General features: G+C 39.9%; 1 protein-coding gene across 1 annotated transcript in view; it reads right to left on the reverse strand.

Annotated features, from left to right (window-relative positions):
* Positions 1-1538: 1538 nt before the first annotated feature.
* PTPN11 (protein tyrosine phosphatase non-receptor type 11) overlaps positions 1539-12474 on the reverse strand; it is a 30178-nt gene continuing 19242 nt past the window's right edge. Inside the window, exons 11-16 of the mRNA XM_064466012.1 lie at positions 11825-11979; positions 11117-11184; positions 10337-10488; positions 6534-6646; positions 6209-6307; positions 1539-5229 (exon numbers count right to left, since the gene is read on the reverse strand). Coding sequence (XP_064322082.1) covers positions 6238-6307; positions 6534-6646; positions 10337-10488; positions 11117-11184; positions 11825-11979 — 558 coding nt within the window. The 3' untranslated portion in view covers positions 1539-5229; positions 6209-6237. The remainder of the gene's footprint in view (positions 5230-6208; positions 6308-6533; positions 6647-10336; positions 10489-11116; positions 11185-11824; positions 11980-12474) is intronic.

Below are 12474 nucleotides of genomic sequence, written 5' to 3' on the forward strand. Positions count from 1 at the left end.
ACTATCACTTTCAATCTTTGTCAAAGTTCTCAGTTTGGACCAGCTCCCCTCCCTCCCCAACCTTGAAACAGATTATAAAACCATTGCTATACACAGAGACGGATGCGAACTGTTAGATGCATTCATAAAACAAAAAACAAAAAACAAGCCCAACCTTACTCTGCAGGATAATCGCCTTAAAACCAAGCTGCTCCACATAGCTACTGTCCTCATTTGAATTCAGCTTTTACGTGAATCTGCAGAGCCTCAACCACAGGGCTTTGCCTCCTTCTTGGCATTTCAGTAGATTATCTCTACGCTTTGCCATCGCCTTGAGATTAAGCTTGTTTTACTACAAATTCAGCTGATATTTGCTCTGTGTGCAACCAGCACCGCTCATGTTGTCTGTGTTACAACATACAGCATGTATTTCCTAAAAAGTTACAGGATGGCTCGGCTGCATTTTTACCAGTCAGCCCCAAAAGCAGGATCCGGGGCAGAGCTAATGCTCAGAGGAGCCTTTCCTCGAATTGAAAACCCTTCGTATGTTGGTGAAGCGGCTCAAGGCTGTCTGGTTCCTGGGAATCAATAGCAGCAATGGGAACATTCCCAACGGCTACGAGAAAGGAAAAGCAGTATTAGCAGACCTAAAATCAGACTGATATGCAATACTTAGGGGCACATGTATGCTCTTCTGCTCCAGCCTAGAGAACAGGTAGGACTTTACATTTTTGGAAGTGTCTAGCTCCAAGTGCTACAGAGTCAGAAAGAGTGTTAGCTTTTGAAGCATGGTAGCAGCAGCTGGCAGAAAGGAGCCTGGGGTGCAACACAGCTCGTTTTCAAAGCACCAGTCCCTCTTCTGAGTCACTGCATGGATCTCAGGGAGCAGCAGAGCCCCAAAGACAAACGGTGCAAGAGATGAAAGATCTGGAAGGAGCAGCAGGAGTGAGAGCAACAGCTTCTTTCTCCCTCGCCCCAGAAGAGGTGGTTGCAACTAAGTGCACCGTGGACAGAGAAAGAACAGGATTGTCCTTCCTTTCCCCAGTTAAAAGTGATTGATTACACACTAATAATCAGAAAAAAAGAGGCTAATCCTCATTCCTGTTCTGAGGAAGTTCCACACCAAGTTCAAAAATCAGAAAAGAAAGAATGAGGGTTGATTATCTGAAGGTGGAGCAGGAAAGAAAGCAGGAGGCAGCAGGGACACCTGACCATTGCAGGAGCACATGCGCGGGACTCCCAGAACAAGAGCCATCGAGGGCTAACTAACTGGAGAGGCGAGGCAGTACCTGGACAGCAAGGAGAACCTCCCGCAGGGCAGCCAGCTGGCAGCGGATGGGAGGAACACAAAGATAAAAGCTCGTATACATCATATTTAATAAGAGTTTTGCTCCACTGGCTCTCAGGAAGGACAGCTGCTCTCTTCAACAGCATCTTGTCCCGTGGGGGGCTCAGCAGTACAGCTCGGAAACACTATGATCTAGGCTCGAAGATTAGTGCCCATACACCACCATCTTTTCTGATTGCAAGCCGGGGAACAGAGTAACTGACAAACTGTCTTAAGAAAATTATTTTTATTTCTTTTTTTTTCCCAATTTCCTTTTTTTTTTCCTTTTTCTGGAGTTCTGATGTTTACAGATATGCTTTTATTTCTGATAATATAGCTTCGCAGCAATAAAAATCACAATGCAGCTAGGAGAGCAGCTGAACTAAGACCCATAAATACCAGCGCAGAAAACAATGGACGACCACCAATATTTCTATACATTAACTATTATTTTAATGTCACATTTTGACAATTGTAAATGGTCTACAGAATGTATGTGGGCAAAAGGCAATAAGTGAGTCTTTTGAAACACTAGATGTATAATAAACAGCGCATTATCAACATTTACATGATTCACATCAAATTGATGACATCCTAAATGTATTCCTTTTAAAGGACAGAGATTTTTCAATAAAATATTACATTTCATTTAATACTCTGGTACAATACTTCATACACTGCAGGAAAAAAATAAATGCAAGGTCTACTCCACCTAATAAGAGGATCCTTTTTCATTAGTCTTTAGTACTGTAATAAAAAAAAAAATCACAATAATGTCATAAATAAACAGGCTTGAAATTATTAATTATGTTTCACTATTTCAAAGGGAGAAATTACAAATTAATTTGAAATAATGAAGTTATGGGTAGAAAATCAAAACCTGACAACACATCCTAGTACCAGCTGTGATTTTTCCCATCCCTACAACAAAAAATGAAACAGGTTTTATAACTTCGTTAGCCATATCCTAGTTAATCATGTTTCAAACACATACCTTAAGATGAAAAGTAAAGTTTGGTCAGGATTAATAGGAGAACCAATCAGTCCTAACAACAGTTAGCTTAAATTTAAGTGTACACTAAAAAAACATTCAGTAAATGAAGTCTGCAGCAAATTCATGCTGGCATAAATTATTGTGCCTTAGGAGTCGGGTTAAGATTTCCCTTGTGGTATAAAGTCTTTTACAACAGAACACTTTGGAACTGCATCCCTTTTCCATTCCATTGATACAGCAAATGCTTGTAAATCAATGCTTAAAATTTATTCTCTAAAAACTCACTAGAAATCCATGAAACCCACATTCACTTATCTCCCCTGAACCAAAGGACATTTCTCTTTCTTGCTTCATCTGTCATAAACCCCAGCCATTGTTTAAAATAATTTTAAAAAATGCTTTAAGAATCATCCCTCTCTTGCTGGTACATGAAAGGCAGACAGATTTTATTTTGCAAGGTCTCCCCTTTGGTATTCAGCAGGGCCTACGCTCGTTAAGAGAGGAGTATATATTCACAATCTTTCAGATTCTGTTCCCTCTTCATTGACATTCTTCCACCATATGCTCCCCAGGATTAATACACATTCTGCAGTAAGAATTCCCTGGTTCCAAGAAGAAAAAAAATCCTACAGCGGCAGGTTCTAAACAGCTAAAACAAGGTCATAAGAGGCAACTTTATGTTGGCCATGTAACTGATTGCTGCTTATACAGGTCAATCTTTTAAGACGCACCACATTCTGAGTTCATAACAGAGTTCAGATTCATTCAGGATCCTTCACTCGTTTCTCTTGACCTTTCCCCTGACTTTTTAGTCTGGGGCAGAACAGCTCCAAACCTGAACACGTGTTCCACCTTGCTAAAACATATGAAGCGTAGAATTTGTCTAACTCTGCACAAAGTTTTAGACAAATATTTAATTGCTGTCAATTGCTCTATACAAATACCAACACTTACAACTGATCCCTGTTCAGCAGGATGAAGCTGTAGATAGGGAGAGGAGAGGAAGCAGGCGATGTAGAATAGGTATCTCACTACCAAATGAACAGATTTCTCTCTCATCGTGACTAGAAATTTTAGTTCTAGATAGGGCACAAGGATTTATGGCTAGAGAATAAGGCTATGACATTAAAACATATATTATGGTATGCTGGTGACAGGAGTTCCAAAAAAAGCCCAAAGCCTCAGAAGACAAAAAGGACAATAGGCAAAGTAACAAAATTCTGCTTAACATTAAAGAAGCACCTTCATTCAGTTCAAACAAAGTGTTCAAATATTTGATTTTGCAAAGCACTCTCAGGAAAAGGTAATGTAATCTCCCACTTAACCTTTCACAAAGCTGCATTAATTACATTCCAGGCTTCAGCATAATTTCACTGGTAAGGCCAATAACACAATTCCATCGGCCCTGCACCCTTGCATACAGCAATTTACACCATCTGCTGTATGAAAATGGCAATAATTCCTTAACACCACTTACGTCACAGAACTTCCCCAGAAACACGGGGAAAGATGTTGGTAAGACACCACCGGTACCCACTGCTAGGGACCGATTCTGCCATTAATGCACGCATGCAGCTGCTAACGGCTTCAAGGGGAGCTTCTGGTCCAGATAATTGGGCAGAGCAACCAAAGTGAAGAAACCCAATTAACTGGCAGCTTAACAGCAGTTCTTCATTCTAGAGTCTCTAGAAGAGGACTTTGTCCCATTGACAACAATTGGAAGTGGTTTCAGATGAACATGATTTTTTTAGTCTAATAGGGACAGCAAATTCAATGCAGCTCTGAAAGGCACTTCAGGTAGAACAGCAATAAACTCCTGCCTGATGAAACGAACCAGAACAAGCCTGATGGCCTTGCTGCCCGTGCTGCCCTTTCCAGCTAAGGCAATTTTAGTGGATAGCTAGCTCCCATGCACTGCTTTCCCCACACAACTTTAATTTAGCCACTTGCACTAGCATAAGGCCTTACTAAAAGACCAGAAGGCTCAACAGCTTCCACCTCCCCAGCAGAAGGGGAAGAGGGTTACCTTATACTAAGGTAACAGCCTGCACAGTGGGTTACTTGATTCACCATTTTTAATATGCTGTCAAGGTGACATCACGCAACTTATTTTAAAATACCTTAACTCTAAAAGTTCAATCTCTTGCTTAATAGACGAACACGAATTAACATAGACAGTGCCCTCACAAACTGCTAGGCCACCGCGTCGTTTGAGAGATACAGTAAATTTCTGTTTTGGGTAGAGATCATGTAAAAGAAAATTCATTTCATGTAAAGGCTACCTCGCATAATTACTCAAAAATAGCCCATCCAGCCACTCAGCTAAGTTGCAATCAAAGCCATCATTTATCACAAAAAGCACCTTCATATCAGTACTGCTCACCCCTATGAAACTCAGTCTGAGTTTGAAATGTATTAGGACTAATTTTATCATGTAGATGATTCTATTCACGCTGGTGATCCACTGTTTTCAAACAATCAAGTATTGTTCCCATCAGTATTTTACATTAGTGTAACGGATTTATCCGTATCATCGCTCTCCCACCACCACCCCCACCCCCCAAAAAAAAAATAAAAATCCTACAACTGCTCAAGAAAGGAAAAAACCCCAACTAATAGCCATACTGTGAAACAAAAGTACTATTTAAAAAACAAATGGATGACAGTCCAACAGTTTGCGGGATTCAAAACTGACTCTACAAAGTAGTTGTCTACGTTGTAGAAAGGATTTCCTTTTATTTGGAAAATGAGCAATTGTAAATCAGGTATTGGAGAGAAGAGATATAAACAATCTTAAGATGGTCTTAAGTTTTGCCTACTGTTGAAGGATTAAAACCGTAAATAAAAAGGTACCAAGCCCTCAGAGTTCACCATGTATGTGAAGCTTCTTCCATCTCTTTCTTGACCTTTTTAAAAACCATATTCATTTCTGGGAAAGGAAGGGAGAAAAAAAACTATTTAGGAAATAAACCAGCAGTTATTTCTTATTCTGACAGTATACAGAAGTGCTCAATTTTGACCCAAGAAAGCCTTAAAATCAACCAAACCTTGCTTATAAACTGTTTCGTACTTTGGCAGTAGAAGATGAGATTGTGTATAGACTTGGAGAAGATCCCTGGACTAAATAGATGAAACACACTTACAGTTACCAAATAGAAAAGGGAAAATAGGATTTCTGAGGTCTTTAAAAACACAGGGGAAAAGATGACAAAAGGCTTTAGATTAGAATCCAAAAGAAGTTAATGACTAAAGACACCTTAAATTCAAAGGTACTCCTTTGCTGTATTGACAGCTCATTAACTGAAGTATCAGACAAACTTATTAGCTAATAACAAATAGATATATATTCAGTTGTCTGATTGCAAGAACCAAACTGTAACAGATACTTAAAACATAACAAGAAGAATCTACAGATTTGTATCTTAGCAAAAACAGGGATTTAGTTTTTACTAGTGTGACAACAATACTACACCAACTGCTCACACCACACAGGCACAGCAGTAAACTTGCTGATTGCATCTTTTATGAGGCTGAGCATGAGATTAAGTGTTCTTTGAATCTCTTAAGATGAGCACAAATCCTTAGCATCGACCAGGAGCAAAGATCACTTATAAAAGACATGGAAAGTTCAGACTGTAGTTGCTACAGCTGCAGAACTTAAGTCACTGGTGAGTCAGGACACAAGCACAAAGGCCGAACTACCAAGCTAATATTCCATGTTGTTTTGAAGGGTAGCATAGATGCAACTCAATCAAAATTAGCTTCTGGAATTTAAACTCCCTAAGAGAGATCGATTACTTGCATTTCATGCATTAAAAAGTCCTTCCTATAGTTCAGTTTTGTGTACATTTTCTCCAAAACCCCCAACTCCAGGCTAATTATGCACACTCACTCCTGAACATACATACCTGCCCTTGCATGGAAGTCTCTGTACATCTCATCTGAAACTTTTCTGCTGTTGCATCAGCCCCACGTTTTCATATACTCTAGCACTATCCTCTCTCATTCTGAAATGAAACAAATATTAGCAGTCTGAAGAATTTAGTTTGAGAAAACCACTTCTGTACACATAATATAACTCAGTAACAATTTATTTTGCTCAATTTATTTCAAGAGCAAAGCACACAGCAACAGCCCAGGGCAGATTCGGTGATAACGCACTCTCATTCAAGGTCCCTGAGGTTTAGTTAGTACAGTTCAAAACTCACACACTAACAACAGAAGCGAACTTACTCTGGACACGTTGGGGTTGGGGTACAGGGTGGAAGAGGGCTCTGATCCCCACTTGTCTGGTCCGATAAAGAATATTTAATGTTTGTGTATTCGTGACCTTTTCTCTTACTCTTCTGTGAAAGAAAACACAACAAAAAGCCAGGTTTTGAATTACTAATAGAAAACAATCATCGAAGTAGTGCAGAAATTACATGCATAACTAACCATTTACATTTTTAGAAGAAAGGTTTTCCCATGGACAGAAGAGCACTCAATTCTATAAATAACACACACAACATGGATAGGACCTAAAGGTTGGCTTTAGCTGTTTGTTATGAGACCCAAAAAGCTTCACTTTTCAATATTCCTCTTTCCACAACCATCTCCAGCAGAACGTACCAACCTTATGAACCAACACTCATACACAATCTTCATCTTACTTGGCAGAAGAAACCACACTTCATTCTTTAATAGACAGTACCAGTCAGTGGGCTTCCCACTGACCTTATTTCCAGCTTGGAGATGTGGCCAAATGAGTAACAACGTTGTTTGCAAGATCTCTAATAAAATAACATCTTAGCCCATTAGGTTTGATATAAAAAGAACTCAAGCTGTTATTTGTATTCTGTAGCATATGTTACAAGCTGCAGCCAATTGTGCTGGCATTCATCTAAAGATACTGAAGGCCCCAGAAAGCAAAGCTACACTAGGAAAGAAAGGGGATATGGCTTTCTTAATTTCCAAGACAAACATTCAGAACACATGCATACACTGAAACCTACATATAAATTGAAGCCTCATTTCAAAATTTTACAGGGCACTGGGTTTTTGGGGTTTGGTGTTTTTTCTTTTTTTTGGTTGTTTGGGGTTTTTTTTGGGGGGGCAGGGGGGTTAATGCCTGAAGAAGCACTAAATAACTGGCCTGAATCAATCTCACAGTAGAGGCTGCTGGAGCCTCTGGGGAGACCTGGCTGCTGAGTTTCCATTAAGAATGCTCTGTATAGCAACATAGGTTGAAGTTTTTCCAAGATGGCCTTCTGAGACTTGCTCAAAACTTGCTCAACTTTTTCTGTTATTTTACTGAACTTCTGCTCTCTCAGCCTCCTACTAAATCCCGACAGATCACTTTCAAACAGACCACCAGTCCAGATCAATTACCTGGAAGGTTAAAGCTAAAAAATAAGATTTAAATAAAATGCAAAGGTTCAAACTCTGCTGCATTCTACAGCGTTATGGGTACAAACCCCTCATCTGCCAATAATATTCTGAAGGCCAAAACTAGGGCTTGATTTCCACCCCCACCCCCAAACCCACATGACTAATGGAAGTTCAAGTTACAGATATACTGTATATAAAAGCAATTTTAAAAGAATCAGTCACTTCTATTACTTAAGCTGACCAAAACAGATATAACAAGCCAAAAAAAGTAGATATCTGGCTTCTCTTCCTTTCACTTAATTCACTGTAATTATCCTTTCGAATAATAAGAGAATAACAGAAATTCAGTAAGAACTACTTGTTTCCTAGATGTAAAGATATATACATTTTCAGAGGAGGAAAAAAAGAAACCAAACCCTAAAGAAATTCACTTTGCTTTTCTTCTACACTTGTAAGAAGACAGGCAATATTTGACACAACTCTTAACTCTATGAAACCTTGAGGCTCGCAGCACTGCAACGCAAGAGAGAATGCTAGCAGAGGAGGGAAATTTTTCCTGAGTATAAACAAAAATCAGGAATTCCTATGTGAACAGATGCAGCTATTCACATATTCACTTCTTCAGCCCAGCTGGTTATAAGTCCTGCATGACAACGGGCTAGCTAATGTGACTACCTAATATCTTATCAGAGCTGGCTTGTGTTCATCCAGGTTGAAAAACAGACAGGGAGCATGACCCCATACTCTTTCCTATATAGGTGCCCTAATTCACTTCATTTTTTTCCAACTTCCAGGTTTTACTGTTTGCAAATGCAACTAAAGCAAGTGTAAATGAAAAAGGTTCCAGAAGCTAAAGTTTCTCAAGACACAGCATTTTATTCCCAAACTAGCCTTTTGGGGTGAAATTCAAGCATTCCATACAGTATTCTACTACTCTACTCAGCCAAATTTTTTCTGCTCTGTCGAAATGCTTTGGAGCATTCCAAATTCACCACGTTGTTTTCAGGACATTAGTTCCTACAGTCACCACATAGCTTTGCTTGTGTCCAAAAGGTTCTACACTGTTTTATTCCTATAGCTGCCACTAGCCCTAGTTACAGGTCAAGACCTCCTGAGGTAAAGCAATGTTGTATTTCCAGTTTTTAAAGTTTTTATACCCGTGCTTTCTGAGCTAGTAATGGAATAGAGGATGAAACACAACTAACTGAGCCTCATCACTACAGGAGAAATACACTGCTCCACTCAATAACAAAATACTATTCAAAACCTGTTACAACTATCAGGAGAGAGTTACAGATCATCTTTGTAAATACCAGCCACAGGAAGAGACCATATTCTAAAAGCTGAGGATACAAAGCTTGCATAATTACACACAGAGAGATATGAGGGAGCTCTAAGGCAATGTGAGATGACAAAACCAGGGGGAAAAAAAAAAACGTTCACCTGAGGGATTTCTTGTTCTTCACTTTGTGCCTAATCACCCTCAGAGCACACAACAGCTGTCCTGGGGAGAAGAATAAAGCCTCTATCCTCATCCTCTCTGCTGAACAGTGCATCTACATCATGTAGGCAAATATCAAATAAGCTCTGCCACACTGCAAAGCAGCCAGAGCCAGAGAAGAGTGCCAAGCCCGAGCTGGCACACTCCATCTCTAAAGAGGGATTACATCTCACACCTGGCACTGTGCTAACCATGCAGGTCCCCTCACCTGCCTGATCACTTGTGTGGGTTTATCTTTTTCCAAGCAGCAAGCCAGCTGCAGAAGGCAAGATACTGACATTCTGAAACAAAAAGATACAAGTCCCCAGTGACCAAAGGTTAGGGCAGAGAATGAAAGCAACAGTGAGTAGAATGTCAGTTCTTTATTACAAAATGAGGTAACTTCTGTAAAGGACTGTAAAATTTGAGTGCAATGAAGTACTTAAACAGGAATAGAGGGGTGAAGGTCTTGCAGTTGTCATCATATATGCCAAAATTTTTCTCATCACACCAAATCACTCCTCTAACTGCTTTTTATTGGACACTGTATTGCAAGATCACCACACTCATTCTTTAATCTTTCAGTCCAATATGCTTGCCTCTTACTAATAAACATGTAATTTAAGACTCCAAAATACATATTAAAGCTACCAGCATTTGAATTTTATTATCATACTTAAGAAATACAGTTAACAGATTGGAGGTCTCTTTAAAGCCCAATAGAGCACAAGGTTCTATATTAATTGGCCTTATCTTTTATTCTTCTTGTACAAAAAACTAGATAACATTAAAGGAATTTGAGATCTGGGGTGCAGGGACTGGGGGACAGGATCCCATACATGTAAGCATTGTTACAGAAGGTAGAGCAGCACTAGCTGAAGTCATAGGGAAGCCTCTCAGACTGATGATGTCCTTCCTCTGCAACGAGCCAAACACATTGTTTTTATTTTATGGTTTTCTAATTCCACCTAATAGTTTAAGTAATTCTTAAGCATAATGAATTGAAATATAGCCTAACTTCTCTGAACAGCGTAACAGGTTACAGACCCAGCCTTTTCATGATGCATTGGTTATACAGTCAGCTGTCAGGCCTCCAAAAGTAACAGGCAGCAACCGAGCAACTCTGTTCCCTGTTCTAATGGTAACACATTCCTACATAACATTTTATACTCCAGGACAAATATACCTGCTCCTCTTCAATTCTGCGCTGTAGCGTTTCAATGTAGTGCTGTACTGCCATGTAAATAAACCTGTACTGTGCTTCTGTCTGAACCATTCCTGACCGTTGTGATCTCACCATCTGAATGGTCTTTGGAACATCAATATCACAGTCCACACCTAGGAAGAATCATCACAAGGTTAAGAACAATGAAATAAACTTTGTCATTGGAGGAGAGATGGGCCTCATCTTCCAGCAGAACACAGCTCAGTTGAATGATCTGGCAATAAGCAAGGTTGCTAACATTTAACACAGAGGATTACACAGATCTGTAGAACTGTAGTATAACATGGAAAATTGTCCTGGAGGAGAAAACTGCATCACTTCACACTGTTTCAAGATGACTTTAAATGCAACCTAGCTCAACATACATGCCAAGTTAGCATTTATGGCATTTATACATAAATACAACACTGTTCTCCAAGACCAAGCTACTCAAATTCAGTGTGGATGAGTACATTGTCAGCCACACACTCATTAATTATTTTAAAAGAAAAAAATAATAAAAATATAAAGACTCCTGGCTAATCATCAGCAGAAAGTTTTCGTTATGCTGAACCAGAGCAGGGTTTCAGCTCTTTGATTCCAGCTAAGTCAAGAGAAGTGAGCAAGTCCCTTCTATGCCAAACACACATGCCTACTTTGTAGCATCACTAAAATCCTCTAGTCAGCGAATACTCCTGTTGTTTTACTGTGATGTATCTGTTAATGTCCCACAGGAAAATAAAAGGGGGGGACGACACCTACCTTTTTCTCTGATTATGTCAATAAGAATATCAATCACAATGAAAGTTCCTGTTCGCCCAATCCCAGCACTGGAAAAAGAGAAGGGGAAAAAAGTTATTTGCTTTGTTCTTTCTGAACAGACCCCAAAACACTAATACAAGTAAGAGTCCAATATTAAGAGGCATTAGACCTTCAAATTATAGCCAGAGTTAAACCAAGCCACACAGCCGAAAGTAACTAGAGAGCTAATCAACATGGAAGCGACAGACGTCATATCAGCACTTTCTGTACCTCATAATTTATTAACAGTCTTGAATCAGAAAAAAAACCCCACAAGGTCAGATTTAACATTTCCTTGCCTTACAAGAAGTATCTATTTTATAAGCCAAGACTGAGTAGGGAGCACTTGCAGGAAGTGGGATGGGAGACTGGAATTCCCGTGATCCTGCAACCTGAAAACACATCTAGCTAAGACTGGCACCACCTTCTCACACATCAGAAATTCTTATTCATACAGACATGCACACTCTGAAAGACAGCCTACTTAGAGGGTAACCATTTGACACCTCTCTAGAATATATCACTTTGCAAAACGTAAAGCACAAACACCTTGTTGACAGGTGAAAGTCTGAGTAGCTCCTAGGGGAATGCTGAAGAAAAACAAAAAATCTAACAGAACTCCAAAGGTGTAGAGAGTAGTAGCAGGAGAGACGCAGTGCATCACCATACCTGCAGTGGACCACAACCGGTCCCGCATCAGAAATGCTCTCCTGCTTGTGGTGCACCTCCTCTAGAAAGTCTAGTACACCACCAGGGTCACTTGGGACTCCATGATCAGGCCAAGTTCTGAAGTGATATTGCCAGACTGTTCTCTCTGTGTTCCCCTAGAAGGAAGATGCCAAAACATGAAAACAAAATCTTTCAGATCAAAACCCGGCTAAAAGCATTTATGTGGCCAAGTTGAGTCAGATCAGAAAGTGGTGTATCCAACCTGTTGCTCCATATCCATGGCACCACAACTTTCTTAAAGGAGGGAACAAGCCAGAGTTCCTCCTGGCCTGACAAGTCATCACACCACCTGCTTCCTCAGCCCCCTTTCTCATGCAGTTTTTCCAAGAACGTTTCTATCTTCACCCTTAGAAGCCGTGGCAAAGTTTTGTCTGAGGGTGACCAAGACCTTCACCTGTCATACTCATCATTCATACCTAGCAGCACTTACCTTACAGACTTCTTCCCACTCAGTTCCATCCCACGGACGTACCAATCTAATACATCCTGCTTATTTGCTTCTTACACAATTCATTTTGCACCTTGATCCAAATTGTTCCTTAACAAGGAAGTGCTATTTTTACACTAGTTAACTGTTTCCTTTCTCAACT

The sequence above is a fragment of the Phalacrocorax carbo genome, chromosome 15 (assembly GCF_963921805.1).
Source record: "Phalacrocorax carbo chromosome 15, bPhaCar2.1, whole genome shotgun sequence".
Taxonomy (NCBI): Eukaryota; Metazoa; Chordata; class Aves; order Suliformes; family Phalacrocoracidae; genus Phalacrocorax; species Phalacrocorax carbo.